Genomic DNA, 25,036 nt, shown 5'->3' with positions numbered 1-25,036 from the left:
ACGAGATGGCGAAAGTAGTCCAAAAACAAAATTAATTTTGCATATCTCTATTTTCACTTACATTAAAACTATTTCGAGTTCTCAAAAAAAATTGACAATCCCGCCATCTCTTGGCTGATAGCCACACTAACATAAAACTTATTTTTAGTTTTCAGTGTAAAATTATAGGTTTCTTTACATTACGGTTGAAACGTTCAACTTCTGCCCACGAGATGGCGGAAGCCATTCTGCCATCTCTCGGCCAATAGCCACACTAACTTTGAGCTGTCATTGGTTCTCAATGTAAAATCATAGATACCTTTATACTATGAACGAAATATTCAGCTTCTGTCCACGAGATGGCGAAAGTAGTCCAAAAACAAAATTAATTTTGCATATCTCTATTTTCACTTACATTAAAACTATTTCGAGTTCTCAAAAAAAATTGACAATCCCGCCATCTCTTGGCTGATAGCCACACTAACATAAAACTTATGCTTATTTTTCAGTGTAAAATTATAGGTTTCTTTAAATTACGGCCGAAACGTTCAACTTCTGCCCACGAGATGGCGAAAGCCAATCTGCCATCTCTCGGTCAGTAGTCACATGAACTTGGAGCTGTCATTGGATCCCAATGTAAAATTATAGTTACCTTTATACTACGAACGAAAAGTTCAGCTTCTACCCACGAGATGGCGACAGTAGTCAAAAAAAATAAATCAGTTGCAAATATAGAAATTCTGCGAAGCGCTTGTTTTAGTGCACTGATGTACTTCTAAGTAGAATCAGGGTTTTGTATCTTATGAACAATTGAATTTCTAAATTTTAAAATTTGACAAAAAGGGAAATAAAGAACACATGGATTAAATATTGAGAATTTTATTATCTCAAATCAGAATATACAGTTTTATACAAAAATCAAAGCAAACTATTTCCATATAGAAGATTAATAATGAATACAATGGCTTGCATGAAAAAACGATATTGCTTTTTGAAAATTCATAAATCGGTATTGATATAACTATTTTCGAATGAAGTGAAGTTAGAAGAATATATATAAAATTCTTTTTCTTAAAGGTCAATTTTATTGCGATGAAATATTAGTATGAACGATAGTTTTTTAATAGAGAAAACAACACAAAATTAGTCAAGTTTAACCTACTCTAAAAATACCTATAGATACTATAGAAAAATACTACTGAGCACCTTATATTTTTATGAATTTCAGAATATCTGTAGATGATAATAACTGAAAAAGAACCTGTCAAGGTTTTGGATGACTTTCTGATTATCTAAGTATTTTCTTACCACTACTATGAATATGCTAATTTACTTCTAGAGTGACCACCCTTGTGTGATCCAGCCATGAGTTGATTGAAATATAGCAGTCACATCTGTCATCTGTATGTATATGTTAAAAAAAATATAAGAATGTGTAGAACATTCTTATATCAGTATTTTCGAATTTACTTTTTTACTGCTCATCTGAAAATGAAAATATAAAGGGTGTACCATTAAAAAATGATATATTTCCAGCCAATCCAGAAGTACCAAATAAATTGGCATTGTGATTAATAAATATACTTTATATATACATGTAGACTGAATGTTAATTTCTGAAAGAAGACATTTGTAACAATCTGCTTACATTTTTCTATTAGGTGATCACTGTAGTTCAATTAATTCATTAGAAACGCATCACACATGGCCACCTCTACTAAAAAATTAGGACATTTATTCCCAGCTCATCACCCTAAACTTTGACAGATTATTTGCCCTTTGCCGACCTTTTGAACAATCTGTTTCAAATTCCTGTGCAATTGACAGATACTTGATGAACATTTGTGATAATCAGTTATTTTGCTCAAAAGTAAAATATATTGTGAGTTTCTTGAATCAAATATCGACTAGTTCGATACAATTAAAAACTTTATGAAAAATAAAAATTTCTATGTTTATTACCACTTTTTTTTAAACGTTACTGCAGTTTCGTCTTATAAGGACATTTTCAAACTTACACATTAAACTAACCTAAACCTTGTTTAATGTATAAGTTTGAAAATGTCCTTATAGGTCGAAACTGCAGTAATGTTAGTTACAAATAAAAGTGGTAAAAAACAGAAAATTCAATTTCTCATTTTTCATTATGATTTCCTACCACGTAGTAACAGCTACATCCATCAATTAATTAAAAATTTGGTTCCTGTTCCAACTGAATTAACGACTATATGTTGCTTATTAATTTGGTATCATTTTCCTTATTATATGAAAGAATATATCAGAAACACAAACACTAAACAGAGCCATTCTCTAGAAAATGCATCAATATTTCAGGGAAGTTGATTAGAGTCTATAAATTTTATATTTCAGATATCCCTACAAATTAAAATGGCTCGGCAAATCTGGGAACCACGGAGACCATCTAATATTGCCTCTTTTCCCAATCCATGAAAAATATTGGTCTAAATACTGACCTTCATTGTATTGTTGTATTGGACCACAATTTTTCAAAGCATTGGATTGGTTGAAGAGGCAACATTGAATGGCATCCACAACCACCAGATTTCTCTCCACTTCATTTCCCATAACCAGCATCTTCAGAAAATAAGAAGTAAGTAAACAACTTTGAACTTTAGAAAGTAATTTTTCAGAAAATGGAAATTTCAAGGACTTCAAAACAGTATCTTACTAAACCCCTGTGCCGTTGAAATATTTTGGGGGGACTGGCTCGGGGATAGAAGTTTCGGAGCACCAAAGACCAGAAAAAATTCCCCTTTAATAAAAAATCGACGGGCCTCCGAGTATTTCTAAAATATTGATGCAATTCCTGATTAGTTAGAACTTTTCAGTAGAGTTAGAAGCCTGCAAAGTTGAATGACCTTTAAGAAATTGTAAAACAATCATAAACAAACATATTTAGTGCAAAAAAAATAGTAAGAAATATTTGTTTCAATAATGTGACTTTTTCATGACATATCACATTATGACGTAACTTTTATTTTCAACTCATTCCTAGTCTAGAGTCTACATCAAATACAACATTTTTATCAGCATGTTTAATAATTTGAGAACTGTTTTTCTTCCTATTCAAGTGAATTTCAAAATATTCCCTCTGACGAGATATTTAAGAAATGGCTTGTAGTGTTGCACAACTTTCATAATTCACTTGACAAATATCGTTCTTATATAAAACGTCGGCCACTTAAGTTTGCGCTGCCGATCATCTCATTCTAGCCGTATTGCTTTTATTTTCCATCAAGAAAACAAATATATCCTACCGATTTACTGAATTCATTCAAATATTACAGTATGAATATCAATAAAACTTTCGTTTTATGTTATTCGAAATTGAAAATTTATTCAATAAAAAGTAGTGTTATATTCGAGTACATACAAGGAGTACCTTGACAGGTTAATACTGCAATTTTTTCAAGAAAAACTAATTCTATGACTAGGCTTTTCGTGGATATTGAATTTTCTGCCAATATTTTTTTTGCAAACCGTATGAATCCATAAAATGTATTTGGTATTAAAAAATTTCGTTGAATTGTTTTTGCCTAATTCAAATTTTTGTGACAAATCACAAACATTGATTCAGAAGCCTCCCTTTTAATAATATTTTTGAGTGTCATCTGTAGAAAGGAAAATATTGCTCAAATTGAAGAGTATATTTTTAGGAGAGATCAATTTTTGGGATATAAAGATGGAGAAGTAGAAAGCCAAAACATTTGTTTCCCAGAAAAAATTGTATTGAAATGTTTTTTCTTCGAAAATCTAAGTTTTTTTCACTGAAGAATCGTACGGTAGCAGCTAAGCCCTCGTAAATCTTTCGAATTGCTTGGTAGACTAATTACAACCAAAGTCAACAAACTTGCATTTTCGAAAAATTCCAAACGTTAGTGACTTATATGAATGTGAGAAATTAAACTTCTTGTACGTATATTACTGGAGTTTTTTCCCAACACCAAATCGTTATTGTTACACCTCGACACGTGTTTAGATCACCAAGTGATCATCTTCAAGAGGAAGTTTTATCTTCCTTTTGAAGATGATGATGTTGGGAAAAAACTCCAGTAATATTCATTACTACACCAAAGGTTCCAAAAAGTATATCACAAGTTCCTATACGTATACAATACACCTCTTATAGGACAAAACTTCAAGTACTACAAGTACTTATGATGTACTGTTTGGAACCTTTGGTGTAGTAATGAATATTACTGGAGTTTTTTCCCAACACCAAATCGTTATTTTTACACCTCGACACGTGTTTCGATCACCAAGTGATCATCTTCAAGAGGAAGATAAAACTAGAAACTACTCAAAACTGAAGCTATTTATGCTATTCAGGTACATCATACAGGTAGGTAATCAGTAATACCACCCATACAAGTGTACCACCCTAAATTAATTTTACAATTGACCTTTCTATTATTTCACAATATGTCCTTATGTATGTTTAAATGTTACAGCTATATATAGAACAATTTTCAGCTATATAAAATTAGTTTCACAATATTGCCTATCTAAATATATTTACAATGTGTCTTTTTGTAGTAATCAGTAAACCCAACAATATTATTTCAACAAGCTATATAGTATGCTACATGGTATTGGTCCGTTATCGTTATTCATAATATTATTATGTTTACTTATTTCTACACTCTCATAGGCATCTAGTTGCCTGTTGTTGTTAACTTGTCTAACTAATCTTAAAGAACCGAAGTCTATGGAATGGTTTTGTTGCAAAATATGATGGGCGACTGCTGAGTTTTCAGGTCTTCCATATTTTAAGTGTGCTATGTGTTCCTTATATCTCACTTCAATAGATCTTTTTGTCTGTCCATAATATTTTGCATCGCAGTCCTTACATTCAATTTCGTAAATTCCAGACTTTTCCGAATTCTCGACTTTGGACTTCCCAAAAGGCTCTGCAATGTATGACTTGTTTTAAAAACCACCTTCATACTTAGTTCCTTGAAAATATTTCCAAAGTTCTTCGTATATTGGTGGTATGGTGGTATTCGTTCATTCTTAACCAACTTCTTTTTCCTAATTATGTCATCTACAATACCCCTCGGGAAAACGTTTGTGGCTGCTATTTCCTGTATTGTACGTTTCATGTGTTAGAGGGAAAGCCAAAAGACGATACACCAAAAAATTCAACCCAGCACGTTTGTGCTGTCCACAGTGATGTGAACTGTCAGGAATATACCTGTACATGCTTGTTTCTTTTCTAAATATATTCTCTTACCAATTTGTGTATGAAACAAAATCGTTTCCAGGTAGAAGGTTGCTTTTATGAACAACAGGAAGGAACGGCCATGGGAAATCCGTTGTCCCCCTACCTGGCACACCTGTTCATGAGCAGATTCGAAATGGAAAGTAAAGAAAAGTCAAAGAATTTTCCTAGGATTTGGCTAAGGTATGTGGATGATATTTTTGCGGTATTCGATACCAAAAAATCTAATATCGAGGACTTTGTTTCCTTTTTAAATAATAGATGTCCATCAATAAAATTCACGTATGAATTAGAAAATAAGGGACAACTACCATTTCTTGACGTTTTGGTAATGAGGAGCAAAGATGGAGGGTTAGAATACGATATATTTAGAAAAGAAACAAGCACGTACAGGTATGTTCCTGACAGTTCACATCACTGTGGACAGCACAAACGTGCTGGGTTGAATTTTTTAGTGCATCGTCTTTTGACTTTCCCTCTAACACATGATAGGTTCACAAAAGAAAGATGTTCAATACAGGAAATAGCAGCCATTAACGGTTTCTCGAGGGGTATTGTAGATGACATAATAATGAAAAAGAAGTTTAGGTTGAGAATGAACGAAATCTCGACTTTCAGAAAGGACAAAAACCAAGATAAATACATCTCAGTTCCATACCACCAATATACAAGGAACTTTGGAAAGATTTTCAAGGAATTAGGTATGAAGGTGGTTTTTAAAACAAGTCATACACTGCAGAGCCTTTTGGGAAGTCCAAAGTCGAGAATTCGGAAAAGTCTGGAATTTACGAAATTGAATGTAAGGACTGCGATGCAAAATATTATGGACAGACAAAAAGATCTATTGAAGTGAGATATAAGGAACACATAGCACACTTAAAATATGGAAGACCTGAAAACTCAGCAGTCGCCCATCATATTTTGCAACAAAACCATTCCATAGACTTCGATTCTTTAAGATTAGTTAGACAAGTTAACAACAACAGGCAACTAGATGCCTATGAGAGTGTAGAAATAAGTAAACATAATAATATTATGAATAACGACAACGGACCAATACCAAATAGCATACTATATAGCTTGTTGAAATAATATTGTTGGGTTTACTGATTACTACAAAAAGACACATTGTAAATATATTTAGATAGGCAATATTGTGAAACTAATTTTATATAGCTGAAAATTGTTCTATATATAGCTGTAATATTTAAACATACATAAGGACATATTGTAAAATAATAGAAAGGCCAATTGTAAAATTAAATTAGGGTGGTACACTTGTATGGGTGGTATTACTGATTGCCTACCTGTATGATGTACCTGAATAGCATAAATAGCTTCAGTTTTGAGTAGTTTCTAGTTTTATCTTCCTCTTGAAGATGATCACTTGGTGATCGAAACACGTGTCGAGGTGTAAAAATAACGATTTGGTGTTGGGAAAAAACTCCAGTAATATACAAATACAAGTGGTAAAAAAAATTACTGCTACAAACAGAATTTGCTGATAGTGAACTAGAATCATGTTATTTTTAACAAAATAATGGATCATTATGTGATTAACAGATAACATTTATATTTTTTGTTATTTCATTTATATTCCCAGATATCAATGGATATTATGTGTGATAAAATTAGCTAACACTTTTACAGTGCTAGTTCACTGCTTCATTTGGATGTTAAATTCATGTTCAAACGTTCAGAACATGGAAAATAAAATTTGACATCCAAAATATATCCCAAGGAAGATTTGGAAGAAACATCCTTCTGACTAAACTTCTAACCTAACCTCAAAAACTAATATCATGTCTAAAATGCTCAGCGTTTCAAACCAAGTTCACACCACTCCTTCAAATATCGAGACTTCACCTTGTCAAGGTACTCCATCAACTTTACTTTATAAATCAATCCGATTCCAGTTCCATTCCTATTATTGATCAGTAATACTATCTTGTTAATATTATTCTAATGAAATAAACGTCCACAATCGCATACCCTGATCTATAACGAAAACTGCTAGAGGTTTGAATTGAAAGGATGACAGGGATGCACTTCATTGGAAAAAATATGGGAAAGCTTGAATTTGTGAAAGTGACTAGAAGTTTCTTACAATAAATAAGAGAGGTACAAAATCTAGTTACGAAATATCTCTCGCTAGTCACTCGTCACAAATGACATATTGTCTCACTGTAATTTTTCGAAATAAAATTGTACTAAAATATATATCCGTTAATGAAAATAATAAATATACGAATACTTTCATAGTGTTAATAAAATGTTATCGACATTAATATTGGTGAAAAATGTTAAAAACAAGACAAATAAATAGATATAAATATAAAATATATAAAAACACTATGCAATACAACAATTTCCAACTCGTAGAAATTGTTTTATTGTATGTACACATACGAAAAAAAAAGTTTTAAAAATCATTCTACAACACTTAATTGACTGGTATTATTTTACACTTGATAATCTAAAAGAAACAAAACATATAAACAAAAATCTGAATGTACATAAAAAATAAGTACAGTGCCAACCTAAAATCTATATATATAAATTAATATATATTCATATACGTATATATTAATCGTTAATATCGCTTTCTTATTGTTTGAATTTTTTATTCTTTTCAAAATTGAGGTAACTAATCAGTCCTAGGTACGTAAGTGTTCAATTCAAGATAAACAATATATATATATATTGACAGAATTCCTTCCGTAATAAGAAACAACGAATTCAACGAACACCTTACCTATATCAACAACTCTAGCTTCTCACTTCATCGTTTAAAAATATTTCAGCTTACAAACCGATGCGAGTCTCAAAAATTTCGATGGCGACTGATTCTTAGCTGTCGTAACTCGAGCTATTGTGATGGTCTGCTTGGGGAGATGGCGGAGTCGACAAGTTCGAACTATTGTTGCTGGCGATTGAGTGCCTGGGGCTGTTTCTGTTTTCGGTTCCCTGAAATATGAAATGATTATTATGAACTAGGACTGGTGAAAAATTTGAGGTTACAATTCCGCGAAAGAACACTAATAACACTTGCGTACCTGAAGAAGTATCACAATGTTTTGTTGAACACTGCAATAATGTTGTTAGTCGGGATTTTTACAGAGCAACTCGAAACCGAATCGCAGTGACACAGAAAAAAAAGAGGGTCCTCAAATCTATGATAACAAAAAAAATCAGTACTGGCAGACAAGAATGGATTGACTATATAGTGAGTGCAAGGACACTCAGGCATCGCAGGAACAAAAGAGCTAAGGAGTGTGAGACATGAATCATCAATTCCATATATAGGCCCTGGTACCAAAATCTTTGGTACGGAATCAGATTCGAAAAGTGGGTCCTAAACTATGTCCAGAAGAATAATGACATGCATCCAGCGAGGGACATATGCTGCCTATTCGAAAAATAAGGAGAATTTTCATTTTCTTCAAAACATATTTATATATTCATCAATTTCCATTTCGTTCCCTGCGGAGTAGTCTTCCTCAGACATAATACACTTGTGCCAGAGTTTTTTCAATCCTCGAAGCACTTTTTGGTATGTCCTTTCATGGGCTTCTTCGATCTTAGGAACAGGATCATGTAGCAAGAACTCCTTCTTTGTAAGATATAAAACCTTGTCAAATGAGATAACTCCTTTATTCTTAATGGGAATGACATCTATAAGCAAAGGCCTCAATTTGAGGTACCAGCCAATTTCAAATATATGCCCCTGTAATGGTTTTTCCTTTTCTGTTTCCTAATGGAAATTCATTACAATGTATTTTTCCACTTGAAAGTTTACAAAACCGCGACACGTGTTTCGCTATCCAATAACATCTTCAGGCGTCAAAATACTGACTGAACACATCATGTGTCATGTTTTATAATAATTTGAATTCTAATGAATATTACTACCAGACATTTTTTTACATGATAAATTCAATCAAACATTTATCGAATCAGTTTTCCTTCACAATCACCTTAGACAAGAAAAAACATAACATCATCATAAAATACTGGCTGATTCAACAGGTGAAACAAACATAAAAAAGATAAAAAAGTCAATATTTAACATAAAACAAAAAAAGTTAATAAGCTACAATCCAAATTAAGAATCAAGGAGAAACTCATCCACAGAATAGTATGATTTTTGCAATAGAAAAATCCTGAGTCGCCTTTTAAAGATATTGATATTTGAGAATTTAATGTCCTTACTGAAGGAAAGTTGAAGGAAAGTTGATCCAAATGCATTGAAATTGTTCTGAATTCGTATAAATTTCTTGAGGTTCATTGGCGGTAGATTCGGATACATTTCATTGAACTTTCTACATGTTCTGCTGATAATTTTGTCACACTGTCCAAAAATAATAAACAAATTCATAAGAACTTCGTTTGAATAGTTTTGTTCCATCGTTTTGAAGGTATTTGCAACTTCTGAAGTGACGAAAATGTCGATATTATTAGGAGAATGTCACAACGCTACTGTCAAATAGTAATCATGACCTGCTTACCAAATACCGAATGGAAATACCATTCTGAAGGGACATTTTCACAAATAAATGTTCATAAGTCCGAAACTTGACTAGTTAGGTATAGGTATGATATACATAGAAAGAAAGCAAATTTCAGCAGCTTTCCGAATTTTCAATAATATACAGGGTGTTCCATTTAAAATAATCAAATTTCAGCAACTTTTTCAAGCAAACGAAAAAACTGTATTTTTTTACCACCCTGTATTGAAGTAACGGAGATTAGGCTGACGTGTGGGAAGTGTCAAGTATCACCTAACTCCAAATCAAATTTCGATATCATAGTACTTCTTAACTAAAAGATATCGGCATTTTTAGAAGTCATGATTTTCGAAGAAAAAAATTGAAATTAATTTTTATTTCGAAAACGGTAACAGATAGGTATAGGGAAATATCAAGAAAAGTTGTCGGGCAATTGTTGGAGATTCCAAAAATAATATTATATACAGAGTGTTCCATTTGAAAAATCAAAGTTGCTACTGCTTTTTAATAGAAGCGGCAACACCGCATTGTCGAAAATATTTTAGTTGGCTAGAGAATGTCCGAATATGCCCTCCATTAAATTTTCAAAGTGATCCGTTGTCTGGTTCACCAGAAACGTCTAATGTGCCATCCACCGTGAATCAGCCTGTATAGCCTAACCCCAACGCACATGGGGTGATTCTTTATATATATCAGTGTTTGGTAAATATACAAACTAGGCATTGTTAATAAACTATAACGAATGAATAATGCCCTGCAGTGTTCACTTGAAGATGCACCAGCCAGAATTCTGATTACCTTTTTCTGAATAACAAAAACTTCATCAGCTTTAGCTGATAAGCCCCACTGTTCAAGACCATAGGAAATTACTGACTGAATGAAACTTTGGTATAGAAGCTTGAGAACATCAAGAGAAACTTTTTTTTTTATTGATTCGGCCGTTACTTGATGAAGATCCATAATAATTTCAAAAACTACACCTCAACGATTTGATCTCCACAAACTTTATTTGAAAAATATATCACAACACATGTTGTGTAGTTTTTGAAATCAAGAGAAACTGTTTATTTTAACTGACGAAGTAAATATATATGTTTACTGAGCTTCAGTTTGATATCAACATGGAACTTCCAGGTAAGTTTATTATCAATATCAACACCTAAGAATTTAGTACAATTAACTTGATGTATAGTTTCATTATTTATTCTAACCAAATAGCTTTTATCAATTGTTGTATTTTTAGTAACAAAGTTGGGCATTTGAGATTCAGAAGAATTTAGCAGCAGGCCATTTATAGAACACCATTCATAAATTTGATCAGTTACTTCATTAGCTTCAAAAATTCCTAGTATTCTATTCTGGGACGATGTTGAATACAACAATGCTTCCGAAATCGTTAATGCATTCGCACAATTTTTGAAAGTGCATATTCTCCACCCCTACAATCATATGAACACACGAATGTTACCTCAAACAATCCTATCATTTATTTAAAACATTTTTCACAAGTCGTTCCAATTTATTGCAAACAGTGGTCACCCTCAAGAAAGCAATTTAGCGCCTCTTTTATTCTCACTCTTCATTAACGACATAGGACATAATCTCTCTAGCAATTTCTTACTCTTTGCAGATGATTTGACAATCTTTCGGCCCATTACATCACAGGAGGACTGCTTAATCTTACAAAAAGACCTTGACATTTTGTACAATTGGTGTACCGAAAATAATCTTCCCCTCAATACAAACAAATGTAAATACTCAAAATACATCCTCAAACATGTTATTTCTCATGATTACTGCATAAATAACACACCTCTTGAAATAAGCACTCATCAAAGGGATCTTGGTGTCACATTTGACCCTAAACTGACACAATAACATGCTCAGCCAAACGGATGCTAGGGCTCATCTATCGTAACTGTAAGAACTTTCGTAGCAGAGACAGTTTTTCAACTCTTTTCAATACATACGTCAAATCTCGGCCGGAATATGCCTCCCTCATATGGTCACCCATATACAATGTCCACATAAACAAAATCGAGTCTATACAAAGAGGCTACATGAAATATATTACTTACAAGTTAGAAGGAGATTACCCTGAACAAGGCATCGACAACAGAATACTACTAAATAAATTCAATTTATTATCCCTTCAAAACCGAAGAACCTACTACTCTATAATTTTCATTTATAAATTAGTGACTGTCCCGAACTACTCTCCCACTTCAACTTTCATGTTCCACGAATCAATTCTAGAAATGAACTGACTTTTTATCTACCAAATTCTAGAACAAACATACTACTCAAGTCACCAGTTGTTGCAATGAGCAAACTTTACAATCAACTCTGTGAAACTCTCGACATTTATTATGAACCTATTGGTCAAGTTAAGAATCACGTTAAGAAACTTTTACACTCTAGTCAAAATACATGAGCCCAAATTGAAAGTTATTCTACCATGTGAGCTTATTACTACTACTGTATTACTGCTGAATTATGTTTTTTTTGTAATAACACTTGAACTATGTTTTTACTTGTTAGCTCTATATCTGAGTTAAGGTTTTTTTTTTCAATTACTCTCCTAGCTTGCTGCGCACAAGTGTTCCACCTAATTTTTTGCTTAAACCTCCTAAATGTTTACTTTATTTTATTTTTTGTTTACTCTCTTCAGGTGTTTCTAGTTGATAAATTAGTATTGTATTCATGTATATGTGTATGTATGTATGTTTATATGTATGTGTATTGTGTGTATATAGGCAGATATAAAGTGTAACATGCTTGTTAATAATATTAATATGTCTTGTTATTGGGATTTATTCCTGTTTAGACACTAAACATTTTTTTTAAGGCAGAACGGTCACCACAATCCCGAATTCTCACATATGTTGATTTCTAAGCATTCAAAAAGGTTGAGTTTCATCTACCAAAGGCTAACACAAAAAAGACATAGTTTATTGAAACAAATATTTTCTAGATACTTCATTTATACGTAATCATTTCTGAATGGTCCCCAAATCTAGTAAAACAAAGTACAATTTTCAATCATTTCCCATGAAAAGTCAGTTTTCTGGAAACCGTCATCATCCACGCAAAAGTACTTGTTTCTACCATCCACAGCAACCCCTTGCGAAGGAACATAGTTTCCGAAACCGTTACAAGTTAGTACAGTGGCATTCATCTGGGTGTCTCTGGCGCAATTGCAATTCAAATCGTTCAAGTTCGTATTGGAATCAGTGGCGTAGCTGCCGATTTTTTTACCATCCCTCCACGTACAATAAGCTTTTCCGTTTTCGATGGTATACGCCCCGAAGGCTCCGTCACCGTCACACAACTTCATACCCAAGTTGGCGTACCGCACTCCGTGCAACTTGAGGGTGTTCAATACCGTTGCCAAGCCGTACTGGGCGCTATCGCACTGCCTCAGGTATTGACTGCCTACTTTCGAGGCAGAGTAGCAAGCCAGTTTCGGCATGGCCTTTTCTGGAACCACCGGGCTGGTCAGCTGCCCCGTTTTAGGCTTCACGCACCAACACAATCCGCTGTCGCACTGCAACGGTTCGTAGTTGCCCATACTGTCGCAATGGAAGGAGACGAAGTACCTTCCAGCAGCCTCTAGGTCTGCTCTTTTTCTGCTGCACGCGCAGGTCATGTCTTGGGACTTGTCATAACTCGCCTGACCAAACAATCTCTTGCCCATAGCATCGAAGCAGAAACACCTCCCGCTCTTACCACCCTTGCACTGTTTGGGTTTCCAGTTTCCCGCGATGTCGCAGTCTGGTTTGAACTTCTGCGCCGTAAACGTTGTGGTTAGATAATCGACAGTGTTGGCGTGATAAGCCATACAGGAGGCCGTATTATTCACACACATATCTATGCAATTAGCCCTTATACTACCGGTTTTGGCCACACACTCCTGTTTTGTTTCACAAGTAAACTCGGCATCTTCGATTGTTCCAGAACATCTTTTGCCGCAAACATATCCGGGAGGGCAGGGACAGGATTCCTTGAAGTAACCTTCTGGTTTATACGGCAAGCAAGTCGGAATGCAAGTCGATTTATCCACAGAATAGTAAAACGTTTCTTCATCAGTTTGTTTGGCGATACAATCTGACTGGTCGAAATCACTCACTAAAACGTTGTCACAGGAACCGTCAGATTCGAATATGAAGGAAAATATTGCGATGAAACTCAAAACAGCTCTCATTGTTTCGGTGGTGTGCCAAATACAATGCCAACACTCATCAATATCAATTTCACAATGAAATCATCAACTGATACTCAATCTGTTCTTATCTTCAGATAAGAATTTCACAAGCTGAACAATTTCTAATAACCATCTTGAAGTACGTCAACCAATTAATATGCAATCTTTCACAACAAACTCTCATTAGATGATTACAATGATAAATGGTAATAATAATAAATAAAAAATAATAATAATAACAATAATTATTATGAAGAAAAGAGAATTGGAACTTTCTATTTCTTTTACTACATGTGTCTGTAACTAACGTTACTGCAGTTTCGTCCTATAAAGACATTTTCAAATTTATAAACGAAAACATAACGTTGGTTACAAATAAAAGTGGTAAAAAACATAGGAAGTTTAATTTCTCTTTTTTTCATTATGATTTCCTACCACATAGTAACAGCTACATCCATCAATTTACGATAATTATTATTTTTCAAGAAGGGTTAGTTGGGTAACAGGATCAATTTTCTTCAAAAAACAATCGTTCTGTTGCCAACGTTTCGAATTCAATTAAATTTTTCTTCAGGACTCTGTAACAACAAATTTTCATAAACATACCTCCCACAAACCTTGTTACTGTTAACATTTCAATGTTAAGAGGAATCATGAATTCTTAATTAAATTACTCACCGAATAGAAGTTTCTTCATGTTAAAAATATAACTGTATGGATTGGAAATGGCATTTGCTCATGATTTCAAATTTCTCAGTTTTACTGTTAAAGTTGTGTTTTGAATCATAACTTAAAAATCTTTCAGAAAAAGTTGGTTTGGAGACACCAGTCTAGTTTCGATTTTCGGTTCGCATCCTTGATTAGTTTTGTGCTAATTAATTGTTTTCTTCCATTTCAAGAGTACATTTCAGTTTTGAATGAAAACTCTGGGAAGTGTCTAATTTTTCAGATTGTTTATTTTTTTAAATGGATGGATAAAAGAGAAAGCTGAGAAAGAGACCTCTTTTCTTTATAATATTCACGAGCGACATAAAGAACACCTGTGTTGCTGCAGATCAAATCATTCTCTATGCAGATGATACGAATATTTTAATGTCCAGAACAAATAATGAACAACTAGTAAAGAATGGTAATAAGGCATCAAAGGAAATCAGTGACTATTGTAGTAAAAATGGACTAGCACTAAACACCGCTAAGACCTATCATATTCGATTCTTACCAAAAAATATGAATCCTGATGATGATCTCTACTTAACAGTCAATGGAAAATCGATAGAAAGCAAAGAGAGTATGAAGTTCTTAGGTGTGGTGCTTGATAGGAAACTTTCATGGGAAAACCATATCACCACTTTATGTTCAAAACTCAGCACAATCACATACATTATTAGGAATCTGAGGGATACAGTATCAGCTGATGTACTGAGAATTCTTTATTTCGGACTGGCACAGTCAGCTATGCAATATGGAATAATATTTTGGGGATCCTCAACTCACATACTAGGGGCTTTTCGTTCTCAGAAAAAAATCATCAGAGCTATGAATAAAACTCACCCTTCAGAATCTTGTAAGCCACTATTCCGAAATTCTAAAATACTAACGTTACCTTGTCTCTACATCTTGAACTTGATATTGTTTATAAAGGACAATGAAAATACGTTTCTGAAAAATGATCAAATACATGCACATGATACAAGGAATAAGGAAAATATTCATCTGCCCTTTTCCAGGCTTCTCATTGGTCAAAATTCCCCAAAATATGTTGGTGTAAAATGTTTCAATAAGATGAAAAATCTAATAGATATGAGCGGTAGCAAGTCAGCAGTTAGGACTAGAATATCAACATATCTCAGCGATAAAGCTTTCTATAGCGTAGAAGAGTTTCTGGGCTCCTGATTATATTTTAAAATTATAATTGTACAAACCTCAACTAAATTCGTTGTGTAATTGTTATAATTGTACATTCTTATTATACTCTTTTTTATGCAGTTGTACCATATTCCCACTTTATAATCCCTTTGTCCATCCCTATTTTTTATTTTATATATATATAACACTAGATATTGTATTGTCTATATTTTATCAATTTTAGTCAATCTACTTTATATACAAATATTTTTTTATTTTTTTTTGACTAGTCCGATAAGTTACATATTCTGTAGTTTCACCACACAATGTGTATTCTTTTGTGATAAATAAAATGATTCTGATTCTGAGAAAGCTGAAATGTTGTATCTTGGCTCGTTTTATATAGTATATGTGCAAAAAAATTGGGCAAACAGGAAGAACATTTTTCCAACGAATTAAAGAACATAGGAGTAGTTTTGTAAATAGAAAGACCAATTCCACACTTGCAAACCATCTTTTAGCAGAAGGACACGAGTTCAATCATGAGTACGAGGTGTTACATTTAGAAGAGAAGAGTTTGAAACTTAATCATCTAGAATGTTTAGAAATCAATAGATTCAGGAATTCGGGTAATTTACTGAATGATCAATTAGAACTCAATAACTCTCCGTTACTGAATATATTTTTTCAAATGTGAAAATGGATCATAAGTGCAGGTAATTTAATTCCTTAGAAACTCAGGTAAAATATCAGCTACTTAAAATTCAGGTACTTCGTTTACAGGTACTTTGATTTCAGGTACTCCATAAACTATATATATATTTAGTATTGAATGTGTAGAATTAGTTGAAAGACACGCCAGATGAAGCCATTGTATGGCGAAACACGTGTTGCGTTTTTGTAAAACAATTTAGTGAAAATCTCACAATAAAGTGTTTTTGGAATACGTTATATGTGCAAAAAGAAAGGATATTTAAATATTCCAAATGGGGCACCAGCCACGAGAAAAAAAGGGAGTTCATAAAGTAAAGTTACCTTTTTATCAAGGTTTCTTAAATTTCGGGTGGGTGAATTTATATTCAGTATCAGCATTGTACCCGTACGGAGCCGGGGCGGGTCGCCAGTGGATAGAATACGAAGTCTGTTAAACTTTCACTTTCATTAAAAAATATTCATTTATTCATCAATTTCCATTATGTCCCCTTCACAGTAGTCCCCTTCAGATATAACAAATACACTTTTGCAGGGCGTTTTTTCCAATTCTCGAAGAAGTTCTGATATGCACTTTTTGGTATGTCATTGAACTCTCTTACAATTCAGTTTTCATCTTCTCAATCAATACAGTCCATTCATTGATCTCCTTAATTTCGGGAAGAGAAGTCTAAGGGGACCAAATCTGGTGCATAAGGTGGCTGAGGCATGATTACAGTGTTGTTTTTGGCCAAAAAATTACGAACAAACACTGACGAGTGAGCAGTTGATTCAAGATAAAACTCCTTAATGACCGTAAGACCATTTGGCAAAAACTCTTGATGCAGTTCGGCACGATAATCGAAGAAAACAGTGAGCAAAACCTTGCCGATGAATCGAATTTGGGGCGACTGGACTTTGGTTTCGATGTCTTAACCATATATCCATGAATTATCACATCTGGATCGCCGTTGACGTCATTCAACAATTCCCGAGCGATGCTCATGTAACGGGTTTTTTCTCAAAATTCAGCAGTTTTGGAAGGAACTTCGACGCAACACGTTTGATGCCCAAAATTTCCGAAAAAACTGTATGGAGTGAGCCAGCCGATATGCCGACACTCTCAGTAACTTCTCTAATAGAAATTAGAAGATTCTTCAAACAATTTATCTTCACTTTCTCAACAATTTCTTCGGTTGCTTGTTGTATAATCTATAATTCTGTTTATCTTAGTGCTTTTACTCAATTTCACGTGCTTGAGTTGACTTCAAGTCTTACTTTTACATTTCTAGTCTTTTCTTTAATTTTCAAATTGTATATGAATACTAATTATATTTGATGCTTGTACTATTATAAAAGGGGTGATCCCGTGAAATAAATAAAATAAAATTACCCTACTATGAAGAACCTACTGCTATTAATAATTGTTTTTTGGTAGGTATACTAGTTCCCTGTTCAATTTTCATTTTTCATCTCATTTATACGATTATTTTAAAATGGAATGTCCGTAAACGGACGTAAATGGAATGTCCTCTGGCTGTTATGGGGTTAGAGTGATGTATAAAGAATTGGGGTTCAGAACTGCAAAGATGGCGTACTATGCACTCATAGATTCTCACTTACGCTACGGAATATCGTTTTGGAGGGCATGTAGACCAACTTCATTCAAAACTCTACTAATTTTACAGAAAATGACAATAAGGTATATAGAAAACCTTAAACCAAGAGACTCCTGTAGACCCTTCTTCAAGAAACATAATATTCTAACGGTAACTGCATTATTTATACTTGAATCTGCGTGTTTAATAAATAAGCATATATTAAATTTTGCTGCATCCTCTTTTATAACACCCGAAACTGCAGACACACTCTGAAACTCACTGTGCCAACTAAAAACATTACCAGAGACGCCATATTTTACAACCGTGGAAAAATGTACAATCATTTGCCTATGGACATAGGATCTGCTAATTAAAATGACTTCCAATTCAGGAAGTTAGTCAAACAATTTCTATCTGATAGACCCTATTATACTTTGGATGAATATTTTAACGATACCTTTTAACTGACGCATATTTTTTATCTTTACTTATTAAGGAACTCCTAAGTTGTTACTTTTTATGTCTACTCTTTTATAAACTTGACTTACGACTCTTTTATATCCTCCATTTCAACATAGTTTGTACCCATGCCCCATTTTTATTTTTATTTCAGTTTGTATGTATTGAGTTTTTCAAGTATTTACTACCCAAGCTTTATCTACAAGATTATGTCTTATGATAATAAAGAATATTATTATTATTATAATTAGGCGAATCATAACGGTACTCACCTTAATCATTTCGTGTAGGGACGACATGCTTCCGATGCTAGCAGGATCAGGAGATGGAGAAGTATCGGAGGGCCGAGGCAAAGCGGGGGGAAGATCTCTGGGTCGAGGAGGCGGTGCTCTTTTTGCACCATTGTACGCGGGAAACGAAGGCCTTATGGGCGTGGGATTCGATATCTCCGGTCGTTTCCTCTCGCCGTGTTTGGGCGGCAAAGGGGCTACTTTGGTCGGCACCTGCAGGAAAATATTTCATTCATTACATATAAATGACAAAGCCATTTTATGTATGCTTTTTTGTGCTCGTCCTATCTTTGGATCAGTTTTTTCTTGCTTTGGCAGTACGAGCAATCAAACCTTGCCACACACGCCATACAAAACAAACATAACTTTCCTCCATCAGAAAAATCAAACTTATAAAACATTGCAATAAAGGAAACCGTATGAACATTTGAGATAACCTCCATTAATTCAAAAGTCATAATTCACTTATCGAGGAAAAAATACAAATCAAAACACAACAAGACTTAACATTCAATATACTCCACAAAATGATACACAAAACCAGCCTGAGCCCTAATTAATAAACCATCAGCAACAATAAAAAATTCACTGAGGCGATCTAACTGTATAAAAGAACAAACAAGAAGATAAAACGTTCAGTTTAAGTAAAGCCATGAAGATGATACCACAGGCTGCTATCAAAAGCGCTTCCATATAATAATCAGAAGCTTCAAATCAAATCATTCCTAAAGTAATAGATAATATCATTTTATACATGATGGGTCAATTGAAACGGGTCACTTTTTTTTAATGAAAATACAGTTTCTCAATAAAATTATTCAGCTGCCTCTTTAACTCCCTAGAAGTAATAATTACCCCTGTCAAAATTTTAAATGAAACGGGGTAGCATGTGATACTGAGTTCAAAAGGGTTTTCAATGAGGAATGTTCCTCAAATTGGGTTATTACAGCAAATGCAAGTTTGAACAAAATAAAGCTGAGTTTGATTCATGAGTTTTTCAAATTCACTTCAAAAAGTATTCAAATTGATGTTTCAAATGTTGGGTTTTAATTTTTAAAGGGATTTGTTTCTAATTCACATATTGGCAACAGCACCTATATCAAGTTGGAATAATTTATATGTTCCTAGATATTCTACTTTAAAAAAGAAAAAGTATCTTTATAAATCAACAATTAAGGCAAAATATAAATTATAGTTCAATACCACCTTCACAAGCCACATAAACAACAGTTGTTTTATTATTTATTTATATAGAGGAAGATAGGTTAGGTGCACAAAATGTCATGTGTCACAGAATGTCTCGGAACTCGGAACATAAGTAAGAACAGAACAGCACGCCTCTGAAATATGTCATCTCTGTTTGTCTCATACAGATAACAGATTCATTGTCCTTTATTAGCTATAACCGATGTTGCCAAATGGTGAAATAGAAAAGAATCCCTTTAAATGTTGAATGCATTATTTCATTCCTCTTTTTTGAGTATTTAAATAATTTTTTATAGACAAAGGTTGAAATGATAAGTTTAAAATGCGTTGTTTTAGAGCTCTTTTATGAAAACTACTTGATTTTCGTCAGGAGGAACATTCCCCATTCCCCATTCCCCATTTAGCAATATAGCACATTTTTATTTTTTTGATAGTCAAGAAAAAAGTAATTTTATTTTATATAAATGAAGAGCCCGCTGGTCAAACAAAAGTCAGGATTAATAATATTTATTGATTTCTTTAGGACATCCTAATATACATACATTATTTTAAAAATATATAAATAAATGACATAAATAACAAAAATGATGATATGATAGAAGGAAAAAAAATAAAAAACATTTTTCAATGATTTCAGAATGGTTTCAACATGAGGATATACATAATAAATATATTACCAAACAGAAAAAAGGAAATCAAGTATATTTTTAATAGTTCATGAGTTTTTTTGAATTAGAAAACATTTATTGAATCTTTAAATGAAAGTGGGAGTTTGTTATACTCATTCAAACCTTTATAAAATAAAGACTTCATCGTACTAGTCAAATTAGTTCGAGGAAGGTGGAATTTTTGGGAGCTACTCGCTCTTGTTAAGTGGTTATAGATTTGAGATTTATATATACAGAATTCTTCAAAATAAGTTGGAAGCAAGTTATGTGTTACTTTGAATTTGAATATCATTGCTAACTCGTACAGCCTCTGGGAAACAGACAGCCACTGCAATGTACTTAACATGTTTGATATACTAAAATACCTATTCACTTGTAAAATAATCCTCATTCCACGATTCTGTAACTTTTGTAAAGCCGATACCTTATTTTGGTCAAATGAGTATAAGAGACTAGCACAATAATCAAAATGGGATTGGATTATACAATTATATAATGTAATTTTTGAGTACATCGAAAGCCGAGATGAAATTCTTGAGAAAATATATTTTTTTAGTAATTTTTCTACATATATAATCAAAATGAGCATGAAGAGATAAACGATTATCCACCATGAAACCTAAGTATTTGAATTCACTTACGAACTCTATTACATCACCTGCAATTTGTAACCTTATGTTGAGATTGTTGATGAGTGATAGCTTATAACCAGTTGATAAGATCATATATTTTGTTTTGGAGGTGTTGGGTTTTAATTTATAGCTATTCATGTACTTGAAAACATTTCTTAGTTCATTATTCATTTGATCAGCTACTGTTTCTATATTATCTCCTGCAAAAAGGGTCATGAAATCACAGCCATGGATGGTATCTATATCATTCAGGTAGATTAAAAACAATATAGGTCCCAAAACACTCCCCTGAGGTACCCCGAAAATGACATCGCGAGACGATGACATTGAATCCTTTATTTTGGTTACCTGTTTGCGTTGTGATAAATAATCAGTCAGCCATAACAAAACAGTTTCCCTGATACCAATACTTTGCAGTTTATTTAGTAATATGTGGCGATCATTTGTCTCAAAAGCTCTTTTAAGATCTAAAAATACGGCTATGATATAATGTCCCTTATCTATTGATTCTTTCCATTTTAATATTGTGACTTGTAATGCAGACTCACATGAATGATGTTTTCTGAAATCTGACTGATATTTTAGTAAAATATCATTATTTTCTAGATATTCAATGAGTTGATTATAAACTGTGAGTTCTAATATTTTTTCAATACCAGGCAAAGTGTTGATTGGTCTAAATTCCCAGGATTTATTTGTGTTAGGGACTTTCTGAATTGGCACAAAGACACTGGTCTTGAGCTCCTTCGGGAATCTGCCAGTACTCAAAGATGTATTTATAGAATGCATGTTCTATAACACCAAAATTTTCTTTAATAAGTTTGCAATTGAGTATTTCACTGCTGTATTTCATATCCACTCCGTTGATCAATTTAGACAGATCTGCTAACTCCAACACTTTGAATTTCTTGAAGGAGTTGTTAATCGATATAACATTGTTGACTAGTCTCCTAATTAACTTGTTGCCAAAAACGTAACATCAGTTACTATGAACAAATTGTATGTTTCTTGGGAAATAAATGGTTTATTAATCAATCAATAATCACAATTTCAGGAGTGGAATCAATACTTTATAAATGGGAACCATCATCTCAAAAGAGAGAAGCAACATTTCAAAACTGGAAACAAACATCTGAAAAGTGGGAATCAAGAAACTAGTTGCTTCTGTCTATACTTAGAATGCCTATTGAACTTTTGATTCTAAAATGTTAATGAAAAAAAGATACAAATTTGTTATTGTTCCTTATAGATAAATACAAGTTGTACTACTAAGAGGCCTCAAAGTAAAGTTTTTTAAATAATGTGCCGTTTTGGAGCAAAAAAATAATGATAATGAATAAACCAATACCTTAGGCTGAAGCATTGTGGTGCTTCCGAAACTGCTATGATCCGGCAACTGATCCACCAACGTGGGAGTTAGATCGATCAACCTCTGTCGCTGTATACCGTCTCCCGGTCCCATGTGGGAGATATGGTTGAAATTAGTTGGGGCAGATATTAGCTTCGAACGCCGATCCGTACTCCTAAAAATCCAAACATGAATAACACAAAAATCAATCCAACCATTACAATAACCAAACTCACATCCGCTGCGCTCTGTTTCCTTCTCTCAAGGAAAACCTCCTCCTCGTTTTGTGAACAGTTCTGCCTTCCCTATCGAGCGTAACAATATTCTCCATGTTGATCAACTCTCCTGGAATTTAATTTCGATACAAACCAGATCCGGAAACGGTTAGCTGATACTCACTTTGATGGATGTTTGATAAATACAGCAGATGCGCCAAATCGTTCAGTAGGCAGAGACTCAAGCTGCCGCTTTCGTTCAATGGTTTTGCTTTCTTTATATTTACAGTCTGAACCCAGTCTCCAGTGGCGCAATTGAAAATGTCTATGTGAGTCTCGCTGTAGACAATCAAATGTCCATCCCGATAACCTGAAAGTCAAAAAGTTAGTCAAAGGGGATTTTCACTGAATTGAAACACATGTTTCACTCTATGATAGCTTCATCAGACGGTTTTTGACGGTTTAAAACGTATTGGAAAAGTCAGAGAGCTCCAGGACTATTCTTCTCTGCTTTTGCACAACCAAAACGTACTTTTTTTGGATCGAATTCAATTCAATTCAATTCAAATATACTTTATTGTCAGAAGAATAAATTCTTATTGACAGGGCCTTATGCGAAATAAAAATAACATTCGAATTGAAGGAATTATATTTTTTAGGAGTGATTAATTTTTGGGAAAGAAAGTTTTTGGCTTTCTACTACACCATCTTGATACAAAAAAAGAAGGATGAGGGAATCTTTCAAAGAAAGGAAGGAAGTAACTTTCAGATACAAACTGAAAGAAAGTGTGTGTATTTTCTATAATGTTATTCAATTTGGTACTGAAGAGCCTTAGGGCAAGTGTCTTAAGGCGAAACATCGATGTATACCAGTGAGGATGACAGTGTTCCATGCAAGCGCAATTTGTTACTATTCATTTAAAGTAGAACTCATCAAGATGGAGTAGTAGAAAGCCAAAAACTTCCTTTCTCAATAAATAACATATACATGAAATCACAAAAGTAAAATCACTAAAAGTAAGTGATAACATAAACTGAAAAGAGACATGTAAATAATAACAAACGTTCAGGATATAAGAACATGGTCAATAAAATTAAATAAATCAATTTAAACCAAATTGAATAAAATCAAATCAATAAAATACCGTAGATATTACAGTTAGTCTTCTCAATTAAAATTATCATCGTAGAACTCTGCTAAGCTAAGGTCTCACAGAAAACAAATCTCACAACTCTTTCTTAAGAGCTCTAAGGTCATTTATGGTTCTTATAGCTTGAGGAAGATGATTGAACATTTTTAAGAACATTGTAAATAATGGAATCTTTAACTAGGATCGAAGAAGGCAGCGGTAATTTAAAGCTGAATCTTTGCCTGGTTTGATACATTGGCGCGTCCAAGTTGTTAAACAATACCCTATTTTTGAAGAGAAGGCAGATTGTCTCATATATAAATAAGGAGACCACAGTTAGGATTCTGTTAGATGCAAAAAGAGGCCGACAAGAATCCCTAGGCTTGGCTTTGCATATGCATCGTATTGCACGTTTTTGTATTAGCAATACTGATTGAAGGCATGTGGTAGAACACACACCCCAAAAGCAAATACCATAACGAAGATGGGATTCAAAAAGGAAATGATAAACCATTCTAGCTTCTGCAGATCCGAGCTCAAATGCAGTTACTCGTATCACATAACATCCAGAGGAGAGCTTCGATTTCAAAGTATCTACATGTTTGTTGAATTTTAAATTATTTTCAATGAACAAGCCAAGGAATTTAGAAGTTGGTACTTTGTCAATTTAAATATTATTTAGATGTACGGCTGGATAGGACACTACTTTTGTTTTTGATAAATTCAAACTTAAGAGATTTGAGTCAAACCAGTTCTTCACTCTCGTGATGTCATTCTCAATAACTTCATACAACGTATGGTTGTTAGGAGCATGCCATAAAATTGTAGTATCATCAGCAAATAAAGTAAATTTTCCTTGGATGTTTATAGACAATAGGTCATTAATGTAAATTAAGAATAAAAGTAGGCCCAGTACCGAACCTTGTGGGACGCCGCAAGTAATTTTACCTTCATTTGAGTATGAAGTGGTTTTGACCATCTGGGTGCGATCTGCTAAGTATGACTCAAACCATTTAAGA

General features: G+C 33.5%; 2 protein-coding genes across 5 annotated transcripts in view; both read right to left on the bottom strand.

The window, feature by feature from the left end:
- Positions 1-6,665: 6,665 nt before the first annotated feature.
- gek (serine/threonine-protein kinase gek) overlaps positions 6,666-25,036 on the bottom strand; it is a 65,265-nt gene continuing 46,894 nt past the window's right edge. For all 4 annotated transcript variants that reach the window (XM_074182192.1, XM_023170756.2, XM_074182194.1 and 1 more), the window contains 5 exons: positions 23,072-23,257; positions 22,909-23,017; positions 22,673-22,847; positions 18,801-19,031; positions 6,666-8,188 (listed from right to left, as the gene is read on the bottom strand). In XM_074182192.1, coding sequence (XP_074038293.1) covers positions 8,072-8,188; positions 18,801-19,031; positions 22,673-22,847; positions 22,909-23,017; positions 23,072-23,257 — 818 coding nt within the window. In that variant the 3' untranslated portion in view covers positions 6,666-8,071. The remainder of the gene's footprint in view (positions 8,189-18,800; positions 19,032-22,672; positions 22,848-22,908; positions 23,018-23,071; positions 23,258-25,036) is intronic.
- On the bottom strand, positions 12,661-13,990 carry LOC141485444 (uncharacterized). Its single transcript, XM_074182195.1, has one exon. It carries the CDS (start codon positions 13,931-13,933, stop codon positions 12,746-12,748), a length of 1,188 nt encoding a protein of 395 aa, XP_074038296.1. The 5' UTR covers positions 13,934-13,990; the 3' UTR covers positions 12,661-12,745.

The sequence above is a fragment of the Leptinotarsa decemlineata genome, unplaced genomic scaffold (assembly GCF_025532065.1).
Source record: "Leptinotarsa decemlineata unplaced genomic scaffold, Ldec_3_MD MMD2_tig00026328_RagTag_RagTag, whole genome shotgun sequence".
NCBI lineage: Eukaryota > Metazoa > Arthropoda > Insecta > Coleoptera > Chrysomelidae > Leptinotarsa > Leptinotarsa decemlineata.
The sequence above is the reverse complement of the archived record's forward strand: the minus strand, read 5'-3'. Positions and strand labels throughout refer to the sequence as shown.

Coding starts and splice junctions, on each gene's coding strand:
- LOC141485444 (XM_074182195.1), bottom strand. CDS start 13,933: ATGAGAGCTGTTTTGAGTTTCATCGCAATATTTTCCTTCATATTCGAA.